This window comes from Mytilus edulis, chromosome 9, assembly GCF_963676685.1.
Source record: "Mytilus edulis chromosome 9, xbMytEdul2.2, whole genome shotgun sequence".
Lineage (NCBI taxonomy): Eukaryota > Metazoa > Mollusca > Bivalvia > Mytilida > Mytilidae > Mytilus > Mytilus edulis.
The window spans coordinates 25138473-25158075 of record NC_092352.1 but is presented as its reverse complement, the minus strand read 5'-3'; the positions used below and the strand labels follow the sequence as shown (position 1 = coordinate 25158075).

Sequence of the window (19603 nt, the reverse complement as noted above, 5' to 3'; positions counted from 1 at the left end):
CTCTTTTCAGAAGTTCTCGTGTGCAAGAGTGAAATCTTTGACTAACCTGAAGAACAAGAGGCATGTCATTTCCTTGCCTCATTTCTGCAAAGAGATTTTCAACAACTAATGTTAGACAAGACTTGATATTCAATCTCTCCTCAAATGTTGGTTTGACTTTCCTAACAAGATCAAGTACTTGTTGTAAGCTGTCTATCATCCTCTTCAGGTCTGAAACTGACTGAGCAGAACATGCACCCTCTGGACCCTGTAAAGTTTTGTTAATTCCTGTAAAATCTCTAATACGTTCATTGCATTGAATGAGAAACTCATATACTTTCTGTAAAACAGCAATCCTGTCTTCAAAACTATCTTCATTACTAACATTTGGCAAAGTGACACCAATTGCTTTGTGGAACATGTTAAGGAACTCAAGAAATTTGACAAGAGGGGAAGAACTAATGACCATTCTCACAGATCCTGCAGCAATGTCTGTCACGAAGATTGTACCCTGTTCTGTGCACAATCCTGCTGGTTGTTGAAACTCAGCTTCTACACCATCTCTGTGCCCCGTTTTTCCCACTCCTGCATAATCAGTTAAGGTATTACTCCTATGCATACCAGATAAAAGTTTTATTTTCTTATCCTGTATGTCAGTCAAAACAAGACCATCATGATAAACTGCAATTCCAACAGCTTGTTTTAAATCTGATCCATTTGAGACTAATTTCGTTACATTTTCAGCTAATTTTTCCCCGTTTCTTTCGATACTGAAAATACCTCCTTTTGCCAAATCAGATGATGCAAAATATACATAATTGTCTTTCAAAACCATGTTGTAAATGAGTGGTATGCAAGTGTAAACTATCTGTATAGTACTTGCTGTTACAGTTAGTCCATTGCTTGTCAAAGTAAGCATACTTATATTTCCTGATTTTAAGTCTGAAACAATCAATTTATCTGCTCCTATAGTACAAAGTCCTGCAGGGGCATCCATTTCATGATCCATGATTTCAAGTTTTTTGGCTTTTTGTCCTGATCCAGTTACATTTCCTGAACTTTCTGTGCTAACTTGATTATCTTTAATCCATTTTTGTAACTTTTGTTGCAAGTCTGCTTTCTTCAGGGTTCTATCTTTATTTTCCCATAACCCCTGGTCTTTGAGAGCTTTTTGCAGTTGCTTTATGGTCATTCTGTCGGGATCGTAAACAGAATTTCCTTTCAAATCTAAAAAGAATATGGGTTTCTCTGTTAAATCAGACACATAAATAACCTCCTTAGTATAGGCAACCCCAATAGGATGGTTTAACTTTCCTGTAATTTCTACAACATCAACGGGATAATGCAATCGTGCAGAAAACAGTTTGCCTTTGGCTGCATCAGCTATCAGTAACATCCCATTTTCAGTAATACAGACTGCAATGGGTGAAGACAGTGTCCCCTTTTTGTTGTCTTCATATAACAGGTATTTTTCTGGTATTGTATGAGTTATTGTCTTAATACCTGAAACAATGTTTCTCACTGGTTTACTTGATATCTCCAAAGATGCATCAACATCCATTCTATCTCTTTTTCTGCATGCTGCAACTGTCAGGTGTGGTCTTAGTTTATCTTTTAAACTTGGGTCTCCACGTAATGTTCGAAGAAGTACCCGATTGATGCGGCATCCATCAACGAGAAGAAACCAATTACTGAAGTGTCTGGCTAAACGCTTTCCTACATGGACACCATCTGGTACACAACATGCAAGTGAGACATTCGGATCAATGCCTCCATTTTTTTTTCTTTCTTCAAACATTTCTTCTGCACCTTTATTTTTTTATTCGGAGTCCATAGTAATCACAAGAACCATTAGCTTTACACATTTTTCTTTTTGTCTTAAACAGTTGCCACAACATCGAAGGGAAGGGTCTATGTGACATTGTCCATTTCGTTTACAGTCTTGGCAAACGGATCTTTGTTCTAAACAAGTTTCACATTTTGATGAGCAGTTACCACTTACAATCACTCCATTTTCAGTGTTAATGTGACCAGATTTTATGCACTGCAAACATATTTGCAATTGATAACAATGGAGATTGAATTTTTCAAAAGTCTCAGCAGAAGAAATTCCTTTACAATTATAATCAACACCTACAGGAAGAGTCAGTTTATTATCCAGGGAAGTGAGACATGTAACTTCAGCTTCTTGCACAAACAAACTTTTTAGCATTTCCGGAGAGGGATTAGGGTGCCTTTCAATGAATTCATTATCTATTTTCAATGTTCCGCCTATCAATACACCTTGCCTAATGTCGACCATTAGCCCAGGTTTTAACGCCATTCCATCTTTCTGCATTGCAACCGGTATAACTTTTGTGTAACCATTGTTAAGTAAAGTTACGACAGAATCCTCTTGAGCACAAATTTCCAAAAAGCTTCTTAAAAGGTTACAATGGATACCATTTTCTGTTGTATATCCACTTACATTTTTGTGTCTTGCAAAATGGCTAGGAAGTGGAAGATTCCATGACTTCCAATCAAAGTGTTTAATACCACCCTTTCCTGTTCCTAAAAACCCTGGACCTCTGAGGATATTCAAGACCTTCTTATGTCCATGATATTCAATTGTTTCTACAAACTCAAGAATTCTTTCATCCCAATGAAATTGTTTTTTAGGATCTTCTACTTGTCTCACAAAATTCAAAACATTATCAATGTACACATAAAATATGTGATTTTTCTGCAAAAGCCCTGAATTGAGCACGTCCTGAAGTTTCTCGCATATACTATCCCAATAGGTAAATCTCCTGAAATAAAAACAAAACACAATTATTATGGTGTGGGATGTGGTAACAATAAATAACATTGCCTAGGCACAATTTGAATTATGATTTGCAAAAATTCATCTTCGTGTAATTATTTGTGATTAGACAATATTAAACCATGGAAGTAGGCATAGTTTTGACTAGTGATCACTAGATTGAACTAGACAATGAACTATATTGGTATGTTTTCATGTGTGTGTGAACCTGACTGATCCTGTATACATAACCAGGGACGTATATATATGTCCTTGACATAACACACTTTTATGTCATAGGTTTAAATGAGTATCAAAATTCGTTAGATTATTGACATAACTGGTAAATACTTTTCATTTCTGATCATTTCTTTCTGATAAATCTAATGATGGCTAATGCAATCTGTTGTCATGTGTTTTCGCGTAATGAATGCGAGATGTTTTTTCAAGTATTTAATGTTAGAGAACCACTCGTGCAAAGATCTATCTTGGATCACATAGCAATTGTTATAAAGTATGAAATTCAGGATGGTTGTTGAAGGCCATATGGTGGCTCTAAAGGTCAGATTCTAAACATCAACAAAAACAGTGTACATTAAATATTAAAACAAGAAGCTCCCAGGAGCCTGTAGCGCTCACCTGGTCTTTCAGTTGGCATTTCAGGGGGAATAACTCCAAACGAGTCATAAGATTTTTCTGAAATGTTGGTACATAGAATCTGGGTGTCCATGGGGTCCAAAGTTTAACAAAGGCTTTTTTGAGAAAAGGCTTTAAAAATCTTCTACTGGAGAACCAGCAGTAGCAAGGCATCATAATTTGTCTGAAACCAGTAGGACATGATGCTTCAAGTTTATACAAATGAAGGTCCCGGAGTCCATGTGGTCCGAGCACTTGGGGTTCAAAGTTAGGCTTTAATGGGAAAAAGCTTTAAAAATCTTCTTCTTAAGAACCAGCAGTAGCAAGACAGTTGTGATTTGTCTGAAACATCAGTAGGACATGATGTTTCAAGTTTGTACAAATGAAGGTCTAGACCTTCATTTGTACAAACTCTACTGCTGCTTCAGACAAAGTATGACTCCCTTGCTACTGCTGGTTCTTTTTCAGGAGATTTAAAGCTTTTCCCATTTGAAACCCATTTTAAAACTTTCTTTGGACCCCATGGACCACCATATGAACAAACTAGAATCCCCAACTACCAAGGATCATCCCTACCAAGTTTGGTTAAATTTGGCCCAGTGGTTTCAGAGGAGAAGATTAAAATGTGATAATTTTATGACAGACGCTCAGTGGTAGCAAAAGCTCACATGACCCTTTGGGTCAGGTGAGCTAATAAGACATTTAGCATTGAAAGTTTATCCCTGAGTCAAGAATTTACCTAATATTGTCAGAAATTTGGTCTGCGTAAACTGCTGTTGACAAACCATCTGAATCATATTCACTCTCAGATGATAAGCTTGAAACACTTTCAAAACTGGATGTAAAGTCATGTAGCTCATTCTCTAATATGCAACTTGATTCTCTAAATGATGCAGGAGAACATGGGGGACTTTCATCAAGCCATGTATTGTCTTGTACATCTTGCAACATTAGACTATAAAAAACAAGAAATATTTCATGACACCTTTTATTATACATCTAATACAATAAAATAAAATGAACCAGAACGACTAGCAAGCAATGACTAGATTTTCATCTTAAATTCTAATAAAACAATAAATAAATAAAAATACAACAAAACCTTCATTTGCCACAACATAGACAATAACAAAATCAAACAACTTAATAACAAACTCTTAGAACGAGGTAAACATTTGGTTGGTTTTTGTAATCAGTTACAAAATTAAAGGTTGAATAATTAAAATAATTGGCTTTTCTGGGCACAGCATGATAGCACGGACTGCAACATGTCACTGAAGTAAAGTTGAGAGTTGAAGCAAGTGAGAACATAGAACTTTGTTGACCACAAAATTATATTAAAATTCTACAAAACTCATTTCATGCATATGAAGTCTAACAACTATTGACAGCAAACAATCATGGACCAATCAGTTTGTAGATCTGGTCTAACTGTTAGTTTTGTAGTTAAGGTATATAAACCCCTATGTTTTATTTTAAGCGATGGGGGCCATGTTTTTTTTCCAAGACTGATATAATGGATAAAATTGAAAAAAAAAGACACATACATGACATAAAGATAAATTGCATTTTTTTTACAGTTGTATAAAAACAATATGTAAATAAAAATGTGTAAATAAAAAATCACATCACAAAAAGAGATAAAAAAAGTACAGTGAAACCTGTCTAAACCGAATCCCTTTGGGACAAAAAATTGTATTCAGTTTAGACAGGTATTCGGATTACACAGGTTTTATTTGTATAGACATGATAGATACTTAAAACGGGACTATATATGGAGTTTGGTTTACACAGATTTTCGGTTTACTCAGGGTTCGGTTTAGACAGGTTTCACTGTATAACAATATTCTTGAATACAAATTTATACATTGAAACTGTAATGTATGGTGTTTGTCACATATCATTAAAAACCCACAGACAACCCTATATATTGAAGTCACAACTTGTTTCATTTACAAAACTATTGTCATATGAAATTCAAATGGACAGATATAACTGGTAAATGCTTATAGCACGTGAATATTCAATTGATGTCAACAAATGAAGATAAAGTACTTTCTTGCTTACATATCAGAAGGCTCCTCATCACTGGGAAGTCCCCCACTGTGAAGTGAATCATCACTTTGAACCTCATCCAATTTAGAAGAAGTGGACTTTTTTTCTTCTGATGTAGAATGTTTCAACAAAAACTCTTTTAATTTCACAGCTGATCCAGAAGTTGCTGCCTTTTGGACACTCTTTGCATTACAACTTTTCATATCTAAAAGTAAAAAAAATTGTATACAGGTCATATTGGTCTACAGATACTACAACTAAAGTTATTGACATAATCATTAAAACAAAATATCCAAATTACTGCAATCAGAATGACCAATTCTGGTGTTTATATTTCAATGTGGGGGAATAGAATAAAGAATGGTAACAGAAATGTGTCAAAGCGACATAAACCCAACTAAAATGTACAAAACAACCCAAGGCCACCAATGGACCTACGTATATAACACAGCGATTAATCCTGTACCCAGAGGCGGGCTTTATGTTTATAAGGGGTATTGAGTAAAACAGAGAAATAGATCTTTAGTGATCTTAGGAAGTAAGGTTGTTTTAAAAGAAAGTTGATTGCTGTCGGAAGTATTGTTACCTTTGATAATGCAGTATGGTTAAACATAAGGTAATATTTATATTTTATTTTTAATTCACATGCTCTAAAACTTAGTTGGTTAACTTTAAAAGGCTGTTTGTTCCTTAAGGGGGAGGGGGGGGGGGAGGGGGTAGTGTGTCCATCTGTAACAATCTTGTAGACACTATAACAGCCAGTCCCAGTGCTTTTAAGAATTGGGGAAAATATGGTGCTTCATGCCATTCAAAAGACTGAATTGTCATAAAGGGTGTAATTATTACTCAATCAAAATAGCTTTAACATTTGATTGCATATCATATAATAGTAAGATTAAGGTATTAGTTATACATGTATAACAAATCTTGCTAACAATAAAGTGTGCTTGTTTCATATATATACTTACGCTTATTTAGATTAGTCGTACCAAAAGATCTATGCAAATGTATGTCTACACTGCATGCACATGACACTAAGGTGGGTGATTTGATGATGACATCAGGAAACTTGTCTTTTACTTCTAAAATAATACACAGTAATCAGTATTAAAGGTTGAGATACATCAAAGCATTTTAAAGATATAACACTGTTAAAGATAAAGCTACTTGCATAGTATCCATAAAGTGTAATAATGGTTTTATCTTCATCATTTAGTCATTGTTAAGCTAAGCTGCTCTTAATATTTATCTGTGAGTGATTGATTGATGGTTTAATGCCACGGCTGCATCGATAGCTTATTAATATAAGGTGTATGTGTATATGAAATGAATATATATGAAGCCTGTTTTGTATTATTTATATATACTGAACTGAATCTTTACCTTGCTAGCAAACAAGGTAACAATACTGTTCTCAGACACATTATTGATTCCTGAGCCAACCAGTCATTACTCCAAATTCTGAATGTTGTGCTTTTTTTTTTATTTACAGTACATATATTTCAAGAAATCGTCAATTGATTATAATATTGTTATAAGTTTTTAAATAAGAAAAATACCTACAATCTCACTTACTTTTTTTAAATATCAACATTCTATTTTCTGCATTTATAGGATGCCTTCCGACATTTGCCTTCTTTGCTGGTTTGACATCATCCGATTCAGCTGGTAATTTTCTTTTTGCCATTGATTTTTTGTCCATCAATATCTGATTTACTGATCTCACTTCCGTCTCTACTACTTTAACTGAAAATTAATGAATTGGGTCATTAATAACAATATTTACAGTGACACTAAGTACATGTAATGACAGTTGAAACAACTGTATACATGTTTATTGATACAATTTGATATGCAAACATAATGGGTATAAATAGACAGTGGCAAATCCAGATTTTTTTAAAAGGAGGGGGGGGGGGGGGAAGGGGGGCTAATTTTTTTTCAAAATAAAAGGGGACTGGATAAAAATTTGGGGATACAGGATATTGCAGTTTAAATGTTTTGTGTTTTTAAACTTTTTTTTTTCTTCTTTGTCTGCATCCACGCCTATCTTCGGGAGTGCGCTAGGTTGCACCTGCCTCATATTAACAATTATCCAAAACTACCTATAATCTCATAATTTTGTTGAATAAGTTGCATCATTAATGTGAACTGGCTTTCTGTGTCAATAGCAAACACTCTGCCTTTTGGGAACTCTGGCTCTGGCTCCATTCTCCTAACGCTGAGCTTGATTTTATAGTTCATCACAAATATTTCATTTGCTCTTTCTTTAATGCCACATGTTGCGTTCATCCGTTCTAGAACTTCTGACAGACTTTCCACACTGTCCTCGTCATATTTGAAGAAAAATGACCAACGTACAGCAGGTTTATCCTGGCCTGCTTTGTAGATAGCGCACGTCACTTCGTGCAATACCCTTTTTGATGTCATATTCGTGTTCTTACCAAACTTTCTACATGATAACTGGTTCCTTACTGTTATTTCATACAGAACGCTAACGAAAGCAAGTCAAAAACGGGAACCGGAATAAATTAAAATGTAAAATTAAACCGATATCGGGTTTCTAATTTCCGTAAATTGAGATTGCTGTGCGTTTACACGCTAGGTGATCGTAGGTATAGTTGATCAAAGTTATCAGTTATATTTTAGATAATTTAAAAAACCTTTTAGATCATTTTATTTTTTTTAAACTTGGTAATCATTTTATCAAAAATACAGTCCTAGGTAATCAAATAATCATGAAATATTTGGCTTAATAATCAAATAATCATTAAAAAAACGGCCAAGTAATCACATAATCAAAAACCCCATGAGGGCCCTCACTATATTCACTTTTTCTAATTCTTTGTCAATTTATCCCTATCTGCACCCATTGTATAAAGAAATTCTGTATAACTTGTGGACTATTTTCAATCTCGGTCTATTTCTGAAATTAATTCTTACATACTTTTGATTTTTTAACCCTGTATGCTAACATTGCCAATGTAAAATTTTACAATTGTTTGTATATACATTGAACGACAAATATATGTGACATATAAAATTTTCTGACGTCAGACACGCGAATCAATGAATGTGTTTGTAGATAGATGTTTTTGTGTTCTGTTATATTGTTCCCCTTTTAAAATTGTTACACGATGATGACTGCTATACCCATATTTTGACTATTTTATTTATTATGTTTGTTTAGTTCACGCATCATTGTAAATATAACGGAATTTGATGAGACTGTCATCAAAGTGAGAGTGTAAGCGCTATTAAACCAGGTTTGATCCACAATTTCCTACATTTGAAATTGCCTGTACCAAGTCAGGAATATGACAGTTCTTGACCATTCGGTTTTGATGTGTTTTGTTATTTGATTTTGCCATGTGATTATGGACTTTCCGATTAGGTTTTCCTCTAAGTTCAGTATTTTTGTGATTTTACTTTTTGATCAAGTGTGGCTCGGTTGATCTCAGTTCTTCATTGGTTAAAATCCGATTATGACGTCGAATTTTCTTGCTTTCCTCTGAATGTCCTATTGTGACGGCATGAAAAAAGGCGACCATGCCTGTTGACGTCACGTAGAAAGAACACATCTTTTTGCAGATCACTCGAAAAGAAGAAAACATTTTGCCTGCTTATATTTGAAAATCATTAAAGAAACAGATTCCACCACTAAATTCGTGTAATACGATATTTATCCACTCTCGACCGTTAAATTTTAAATATTTAAAACGCTCGGCGAGCCTCGCGTTTTAAATTTGAAAATTTAACTGTCTCGAGTGGATAAATATCGTATCACACTCGATGCAGTGGTAGAATCTATAAATATACCTTTTGTTCCTCATATTATAAGCTTGTTTTTATGGTATATAGGTTATACCTGTAATTAGGGGATTAAAGGGTTCAATTCAAATAAAGGCAACAGTAGAATACCGATGTTAACAAAACTCGATCGTAACGTGCTTGGGGAAGTATTTTACTTAATTTCGGAATATCTTTAATAGCATTAAAAAATGTTTTATACATGAAGAAAGGTATGACAATACTTATAATGATGCAACATATGGTAATGTCTCATGTACTGTAACTTGTAATAATCTTATTGAAATATGAATACAGTTCGCTAAAAGGGAAACAACTACAAATCTACAGGTAATTCCCCTGATAAAGAATAAACAAGACAAGAACCTCATTGAAGCTAAATACCATAATTACTTATTACTGAATACAGTACTTGTCTTCCTTTTCGGTTTATGAGTAAAAAAACCTTCCATTTGTTATGCAATAATAGGAAAGTACATTTCAAGTTCAAACTATTACTGTTGATGGCTAAGGATCAATATAAATACTGCCAAATGCAGCTAATGACATCAGCAGCTGATATTAAAAGATGTTTGTTAATGGATTGCCTAATTTACCGATTTACTAACGTGTATTTTTCTATCATTAAGACATTTTTTTTTCATATGATTTTTGGATTGCGGAAGTCAGTTCGTTAAAGCAATCGAGTGACTCCTACAATTTTAATTCTGCAATGATAGTATCCACTGAAAGAAAACCAAAATACCTCAAGTGCATGTCAATTTTGTAAAACATTATATGACATATTATTGCGTACGCGCCTACCTCACGCCACATGAAGTTTTCTCTGCTTAAGATTAGATGTCAGACCTATTTTGAAATAAGAATAGAATGTAATGAAATATATAATAACTTTTCTAGATTTCAATTTGCACTATTGTTATTCTATACAGTGTCTAAATAACGATCATAATCATTTAAGTGTGAGTATATAGTTAGTTAATAAAACGTTTAAGATTAAAAAAAAAAAGACCTAAATTTCACTTACCTCAAGTAACCACACAAATGTGGAGGACCTGATGACCGCATATATTGACCTCCACTCTTAATGTTTTTACTTTATTAACTAAGGTTTTGCCTCCCTCAGGCAAAGTTTACTTTAGGTGGATTTGGCTATTTTGTATGTCCTTTTTGGTTATATAACTATTGGTTCTTATTAGTCTAGTGCGTTCCAAATGATGGTATACTGTTATACTTTTAGTTCCCGAAAGGATAACCAATCCAACCTGAGTGCTTTTGGTGGTAAATATATTGTTTTAAGAATTTGCTGTTGTGAAAATTTGAAAATAATTTGAAATTAAGGAATGTATCCCTATATAACGAGACCATGAGAAGGCGGTGGAAATATATTGGACATATATTGCGAATGGATAACAACCGGCATGTGAAAAGGTATTGACATGTACACCACAAGCGACAAGAAAGCCTGGAAGATCGAAAGGCACATGGAGAAGAGATATAGCAGCAGAGATAAAAAGACATGGTTACACCTGGAATCAAATAAAGAAAATTGCGAAAGATAGAACGAGTTTGAGCTCCCTTGTTGATGCCTTATATGTTCAACAACACGAAGAGGATTAAGTAAGTAAGTATCCCTATATCATGCTGATTCCTCGACCTGGTTTGGAAATATCTTTTGTCAGATTTTTTTTTATCAGTTCTTCAATTATATAAATTTTATTTAGTTTTCTAATATTTTTGTCCAAGTGGCTGAAGACACATTTTAATTGTCGAAATGCATATCAGGTACAGCGTACCGTTTGATTTGATTAATTATGCTGCACGTCATTGGGTTATCAGTTTCCTTCATCTTTCAGTTTTGCTGCCAAGAATTCTGTAAATATGTTGAGCCTGTCATGTTACAATCAGTGACACAATATTTAATGGCTACTTCCGTAGCAAACTGTGTTTGATCAAATCCATCTCAATTACATAATGGCGGAAATACGAACACTTCACCAATTACGTGACATGACAATCTAAAAATTTAATGCCACCAAGCCTTTAAATGTTTCTTTGTCATGAAACCGAAGCATGATGAAAAGAAGAATAAAATACCGCGGCTGTCAGATTCGACATAATTTTCTTCATAAAAGACTTTCAGGCAAAATAAACTGATTTCAACTTCTTACGTATTTGATAAATGTGAATGGCGTGTAGATTTAATCAATGTAATGAAATCTTTAGAAAAAAGAAAAATAATCCAAGTGAAATAAATAAAATTTATTTGAAGCTCAAAGTTCAAAAGTGAGAAAAAAATATGATGCGTTAAAAATAGGAGAAAAAGAGAAAAAGACCGATATAGATTGATAACAGTCGTTACTTATTATGGTATGGACTGTGTAACCTATGATAATATTTAGAATTCAGAGAATAAAGTAAAGGGAAATAACTAGTCTATGTTATCTGTGTAAAATTATTCATTGATCTACAATCGTTTAGTGGTGTCAAATATGACTTGTGTTAACTTAAAAGAGGAATCTAAAGATACTAAGAGGGAGAGTCAAACTCATAGATAGTGAAATAAACTGAAAAACGCTATGGCTAAATATAAAAAGACGAATAGACAAATAATAGTAAAGAAGACACAACATAGAAAACTAAAGACTAAAGACTAAGCAACACGAACCCCACCAAAACTGGGTGTGATCTCAGGTGCTCAGAGAGGGTAAGCAGATCCTGCTCCACATGTGTTGGTTATGTAATTACAAATCCGGTAAATAGTATAATTCGGTATGTCACATTCGTGAAAAGGGAAGGGTACTGTAGTTAAACTGTCAGTCATAGCTCGATGATTTAATCAAGTTTGAATTATGTATCTTATAGAAAGGTTCAATTTATGTAAATACATATGTCTATCAAAACATGGCTAAAAAAAGGAAAAATTCAGTGAATCAATTAATAAGGAAATGGGTATAAATTTTGGATATGATATATGTTGGGGAAACACTAAATTCATAGATGTTCAATCTTTTCAATTATATTTTTTACATTAACTGCTTTTTTCAATAAAATACACAGAAGTTGTGTGTAAGGTGACCTAAAGTTGTTAATTTCTTTGTCATTTGGTCTCTTGTGAAGAGTTGTCTAATCGGGATTCATACCACATCATTTTTTTTTTTATATTTGTGTACATGTGTGATATTGAACATCCCATCTGTATATGCGTTCTCTAAAAGACGTTTTACCCTTAAAAATGGTACTCATAAGTACACTATTATTATGCAATTCGTGCCCGTCGTAAATTCCAAAATAATAAAAAATTACACGCTTTTATATTGAATATGACAATTTTATACTAGTATAGTTAAATTCCATATCATTCACAAATGAAGAAAGAAAAGACAAATTACAAATTAATGATTCTTTAGAAATAGAATGAAATAAAGTAAATGTCATAACTAGTATGTAGAATTCCGAAATGTAGATAGAACAAAAAAAAAAACCATGAGAGTCACACTTTCCCAACATTTGACTTAAATACAATTTAAAATGATTCAATGTACCAAAATAAAAAAATAAGAAAATAAAAAATAATACAAGAATTTATGAACACCTACACATTTGTACTTTCAACAAAATTTATTTGAAAAAAATTCGAACACCATTTATAAAATAATCTTAGTTGACAGATTGTCACATCTTCCCCTCTGAGTAATCGGATTTCAAAGTTTTCATCAGACAGTGTAAAGTATAAATCTTTTATTTTATTATTCTGATTTCCATTTGTTTGACTTTATAATGATATAATCACATACACGTATAAATCTAAATTTTATTTGCTCTGCAAAATTTTAATAACATAATTGATAAACATTTCTTAGTTATTCATGTTAATAAAAAAAAATAACATAAAAAAAACCTGAAGTGCATTTTGTGGTTTTCCTGGCGATTTTAAAAATAATTTTAAACTTATATGTATGAGCGATGCAAAGTAAAACAAACCCGTAGCTTCCTAAATTGTATTTAATGATTTCCGCCAGTTTATTCTTTAAAAGAATTTGAAAGTTGTTCGTAGCTGAACTTGCTTAACGTACATAAACCAAAAAACAATAATTTAAAGACTGTTTTATATTCAAGTGTAATTATTGATGACTTGGTGCATATGACAAGGCAAAATATCTGCCGTTGTGTCGGTTGTAAATAATACAATATTATTTATATAAAATATACCATTAAAAGAAATACAAACTTAAGCAAGTTTGAGCTCGCATGGTGCACCGTACATTTTGTAATGTATTAGATTGTTCGGTCACCTTATAGTGCCCCGAAGATTATTTCAATTTTTGAGTTGTTTTGCCTGACCACAAAATCTCTTATTTGGAATGGTTTATATCCCACTGACCTTTATACTGTTTTCCGTTTATTCAGCCCTATATTAGAAACTAAATTCATTTATGTTTGATGGATATTTGATTCCAGTACAAATTCCCTGTAGATGCCGAGTACAAAAAGAGGGACGAAAGATACCAAAGGGACAGTCAAACTCATAAATCTAAAACAAACTGACAACGCCATGGCTAAAAATGAAAAAGACAAACAAACAACAGCACACACGACACAACATAGAAAACTAAAGAATAATTATATACATGTTATATCAGAAATAAATGCACGAAACCGTAGCAACAAAGACAGAAATGATGAAACCGGAGTCCCATTAATCTAGTTATTATATAAAACAAAATCCACAACAAACATAAAAACATGCTAAGTCCTAGAATGTAAATACTCATCTACTTATATTCTATTCAGTAGTAAAGATTACTAGAAGTATATAAAGTAGAACAAACATATATCGACAATTTCGAAGCAGATAGTTGGATGGACTTTAAACACATAAAGGGATAAGATGCACATATGTGACGTCCTAATATGATTATTGTAAAACAATATTAATTTAAGCAGAAATACCAACGGTCTAATCTATATAAAAAAAGAGAAACAAGAGACAATTTTTTAACTACACCAACAACAGGCTCCTGACAGGTGAATAGAAATGCAGCGGCTTAAATACTATATATTAATAAAAATAATAATATGTAAGACTAGTGTCAAAAAGCCAATTCTTACCTGGGACAAAATGGCGTTAAAAGAATAAAACCACTAACTCAGGTCCAGACGGAAAGAACATACAAGAAAGTAGTTCATATTTTAAACAAAATAGAATAAAACCACTAACTCAGGTCCAGACGGAAAGAACATACAAGAAAGTAGTTCATATTTTAAACAAAATAGTTCCTACGCATACCTTATCTTTGTCAATACCGGGTATATTTGGTTAGTTGTGGTGACAAAGGAAAGCTTGGGGTCTTGGGATCACTTTAGAACCCGTTTTGAAAGATTTATTTGAATTATAAAGAACAACTTAGTATGTGAAATTTTGATAGAAGGTCGCATTTGACCTGTTGTTCAGATCAGAAGTTCCTGGAGAGGAAACCTCAGGGAACCAGTACGCTCTAATATGCAATTGATTTTTTCAGCAAACGTCAGGATAAGGTACAGTTTTGACATGAAATAAGTGCCACTTTATTTGAACTTAGGACAAAATAGCCATTAATGCTTGAAATTGCAGAATTTAACATAGAAAGCAATGGGGTTATTGGTTTTATTCCACTTTATTGGGGTGTAAAAGCGTTGACCGTAGTACATTTTGTATGAAGCGCCGCTTCATTCTAAAAATGTACGGACGGTCAACGCTTTTACAACCCCATGAAGTTACATAAAGAAGCATTCAATACTTATAATTACATTTTTTAGCTAGGATAATAAAAACATGATTTTTATCGAGTTTTTTTATTTAATTTACCTGCCCACTTTAACGTGGGAACTTGTGTCATCATGAATGATAAATTTTATTGTGTAATGCAATTGACTAAGGAATAACGCGAGATTGCAATGTAGCCAATCAGAATAACGTATTATAATGAAACATACATATAATGTCATTATACCTAAATAAAACAACGTACACAGGTAAATTTGAATATAATAATTTGGTTGTCGTTGTTGTAGTGAAGAAAGTATACTGTTCAATCGTGTTATCCCCTTCAGATTGCACGCTGATTATTTTTCAAAAAACGGTACTCATTGCAATTAACACCAAAAGGGCATTTTATTTTGAAAATATTTTGAAAAGGCATTTCAATGTGTCAGTAGTATCTAGTGAATATAGTACACTAGTCAAAACATCTTTTTTTATTTTCACACGAAAGTCTGTAACCAAGGATTTCAACAGTAATGCATTCAAAAGCTTTAAAATGACATCTCCGTCGATTAATATTAACAAAAGAATATATCGATGGCAGGCTGTTACATTTGTGATTATAGTAGTTATCAAAAGTACAAGGATTATAAATTAGTACGCCAGACGCGAGTTTCGTCTACATAAGACTCATCAGTGACGTTCATGTCAAAGTAGTGATAAGAATATATAACAAGTACAAAGTTGTAGCTATAGGCATAGTTCACATCAAAGGAACGTAAACATTTTAATTAACTTTACAAATCTGCAATACAGATAAATAGGTTGTTTAGGTTGAAAGCAATTCAACTTAACCAGGTCAAAGTCACGTTGAGTCTTATAAATTGTCGACCTAAAAAAAGCTATTTTCAATTGCAGTGTTCTTCATTTAATCAACCTCTTCTGATAATTATTGTCAAATCAAAATAAATTGATAATATGGTATTATTTTTAAATTGTTATCATTTTATGTATCATTGTTATATTATAGTTTCTGTGTCTGTTACAATTTAACGTTGCGTCGTTTGTTTTCTCTTATTTTTGAGTGTAAATTGACATTGCAATAAGACGTGTCACGGTACTTGTCTATCCCTAATTCATGTATTTGGTTTTAATGTTATATTTGTTATTCTCGTGGGATTATGTCTGATGCTTGGTCCGTTTCTGTGTGTGTTACATTGTAGTGTTGTGTCGTTGTTCTCCTCTTGTATTTATGCGTTTCCCTCAGTTTTAGTTTGTTACTCCGATTTTGTTTTTTGTCCATGGATTTATGAGTTTGAACAGCGGTATTCTACTGTTGCCTTTATTTACAGTAAGATTACAAATACCAGTTTGCAACGGTACATAAAACAAAGCAAAGGCTAATATAGTTATAGCTCATTTGTTATATAAAAAAAGAGACGAAACATCCAGGAAGCCATAAAAACCCACAAGTCTCACAACAATAAACAAAACCATGACCAAATAGAAAAACGATGAAACAAACTCATTATTGATACCAGGATTAAATTTTGTAGTTGTTCCAGACAAGCGTTTCGTCTACAAAAGACTCACCAGTGACGCTCGAATCCAAAAAAGTTAAAAGGTCAAATAAAGTACGAAGATGAAGAGCATTTGCTGTATCAATATTAAGGAAAATGTGTTGATAATAAGCTCATCATAGATACCAGGATTAAATTTCGAATTTACGCTAGACGCGCACGTTTCGTCTAAAATGAAATATGGAATACTTGCTTAATATTAATAAATACTTCATAGTCATAATTATATTATCTTCACAGAGTAAAATTTCTACATTACTTCCCTTTTCAATAAAAGAACAAAGACAGGAATCTGATAAAAAAGAAACTGTATTTATTTAATTTCTCATATTTACTAGATGTGTGAAGAGCGCCTTGACAACATTTATGTAAATATCGGCAATTAAGTTTATCGACAAGTAGTAGGTATTATTATGGGCACCAGTTGTGCACCTTCAATTTCAGATTTAATCTTGTTCTGTTAGGAATCCCAGTTTATGAACAAAATCTGTAAAAATTTGTCTCAATTTTATTATATTGTAGATTCACAACACTTTTTGTTAACTCGATGATATATTTCGTTAAATAATCAAGAATATTCTGCCGAAAATTTCCAAAAGGAACTTCCATTAAATAAACCAATTTATTAGCAAAAATTACTGGACTAATTAATAGTATTGGCGATTTCCCCCTATTTGTATCTCGTAATTTTTCTTTTGATATCGTCCTACGGTGTTAATATATATCAACTGGTTCGCTATGTCTGTGTCTTAAGAGATGTTACGGATTTCAAAGTGCGCAAACAATAAAAACAACAACACGTTATAAATTTAATGCGTCCGAAGATCATTTCTGGATTAACCCTAATCAGGAACGCACAAAGCCGAATATTTAAAAGCCAAGGATAGATCAAACCTAAACAGTTAAAGAACTATATACACGTAATAAAAATTTACATAAAATTAAATTAAAATCCATCTAAGACTAACTTTTCCTGAAGGAGTTGAAACCTTATTTTTTTCTGTAATTTCTACATTATCACATTATCCGGGATTTCGTTTCCGCAAATTCTTAAATTTAAATGAGTTGTCGAGTATTTAAAATCTCTTTGGTCTATACCTTCTCCCTTTATTTGAAATTTCAAAGAAAACAAAATTGCTGTAAGGTTCCATCCAGTCCTTCGCAATGTCCGAAATCCTAAACAATTACACGTTTATATTTTGCATATAAACCCAAAAAACTCGTTCGTACAAATTCAAAACTTACAAACCTACCCTCATCGGTCCGTGTAACACTTATCAATTCAAAGTTTTAAAAAGTTTTCAAATTTTAGATTTTTGGAATTTTGATCAAAGTTTTAAAATATCAAAATTCCAAATAGTGTAAAAGTTTTAGATATTTTGAAATTTTAACCAAATAATTAAAAAATTAAAATTCTAAATATTGTTTTTTAATTTAATAGTTTAGAAATTTAACCAAACTTTAAAAATACTAAACCTTTATTTCACTTTTTGAAAGTTTGATTTTAAATTTTTGATTAAGATATCAAAAAATAGAAAGGGGCGAAATGAAGGGTACCTGTAAACACGACTCCGATTCTTAGTAAAGAATAAATAGCACAAAATATATCAAATCATTTTTAATTACAAAATAAATAATTAAAAGAAATCGTGTTTTTTATAAAACATATTAGACATCACACCAGTATCCTGAAATTTTAAGGTTGGGCATCTTTTTAAAAACCATAACTATAGTTATCAAAAGGTACCAGAATTATAATTTAGTACGTCGCCAGACGCGCGTTTCGTCTACACAAGACTCATCAGTGACGCTCATATCAAAATATTTATAAATGAAGGCAACAGTAGAATACCGCTGTTCAAAACTCGTAAATCGATGGACAAAAAACAAAATCGGGGTAACAAATAAAACTGAGGGAAACGCATTAAATATAAGAGGAGAACAACGACACAACATTAAAATGTAACACACACAGAAACAGACTTAGCATTAGACAAAATTCGATGAGAATAAAAAATATAACATCATAACCAAATACATGAATTTGGGATAGAAAAGTACCGTGACACGTCTTATAGTAATGTGAATTCACAATCAAATATAAGAGAAAACAAACGTCACAACGTTAAAATGTAACACACACAGAAACGAACTATAATATAACAATGGCCATATTCCTGACTTGGTACAGGACATTTTTTTAAATAAAGCCAAACAAGTACAAAGTTGAAGAACATAAACCGGCATTACATAGGTTGATTTAAATTGCTAATATAAGGTAACCGTTTGAGATAAATAATTCAGAGCTATTTGGTGTCCCCAGTGCTCAACATTTAGAAGTAACAGTGAAAACTGACCAACTCCCATGAGGCCAAAGAGTATTAATTGTCTTTTTGACGTTCCTGATAAAGGTAGATTTAGAAAAAACGCTTTGGTCGCATGCAACCTTTAAACGTTTTTTATAATGTATTGCCTTTTATGATAGATTTCAGGAATATGACAGTTGTTGTCCATTCGTTTTTATGTCTTTTATCCTTTGATTTTGCAATTTGATTACGGACTTTCCGTTTTGAATTTTCCTCGGAGTTCAGTATTTTTGTGATTTTACTTTTTTCCAAGTGATGATACGGATGGAATACTTAATTTTTGGTGTCGCAATGAACGTCGTGCTAGGCGTGCTTCAGCTGGCCCCTAAATAGACAAAAAGTGAACTGGTTCATTGGTGGTTCTATAATAGTTCAGTGATAATAGACGTCATACTAAACTCCGAAAAATAAGAATGCACTAACATTAAAATCATACAAGACTATAAAGGCCAGAGGCTCCTGGATTAGGACAGGCGCACAAATGCGACGAGGTTAAACATGTTTGGTGAGATCACAACCCCCCCCCCCCCCTATATCTCTAGCCAATGCAGAATAAACAAACACACAGCAATACGCACAGTAAAAGAAATCCAAGTCTATGTCAGAATAGGAAACAAAAGAACTTATCTTAATGACAATAGTAATAAATTAA

The 19603-nt window shown here is 32.7% G+C and overlaps 1 protein-coding gene across 1 annotated transcript; it reads right to left on the bottom strand.

Moving 5' to 3' along the window:
- Window positions 1-3872: 3872 nt before the first annotated feature.
- On the bottom strand, window positions 3873-8274 carry LOC139489885 (uncharacterized). Its single transcript, XM_071276730.1, has 5 exons — window positions 7558-8274; window positions 7028-7198; window positions 6421-6534; window positions 5465-5657; window positions 3873-4352 (listed from the first exon to the last, which is right to left on the bottom strand). The coding sequence occupies exons 1-5, from the start codon at window positions 7880-7882 to the stop codon at window positions 4133-4135; spliced, it is 1023 nt and encodes a 340-aa protein (XP_071132831.1). The 5' UTR covers window positions 7883-8274; the 3' UTR covers window positions 3873-4132.
- Between the last annotated feature and the right edge of the window lie 11329 nt (window positions 8275-19603).

Excerpts from the sequence above, each read along its gene's own strand:
- LOC139489885 (XM_071276730.1), bottom strand. The coding sequence starts at position 7,882 with ATGACATCAAAAAGGGTATTGCACGAAGTGACGTGCGCTATCTACAAA. Across the intron at positions 7,199-7,557 it reads ACAAAATTATGAGATTATAG|TTAAAGTAGTAGAGACGGAA; the intron begins GTAGTTTTGGAT and ends ATTAATTTTCAG. Across the intron at positions 5,658-6,420 it reads TACGACTAATCTAAATAAGC|ATATGAAAAGTTGTAATGCA; the intron begins GTAAGTATATAT and ends TTTTACTTTTAG.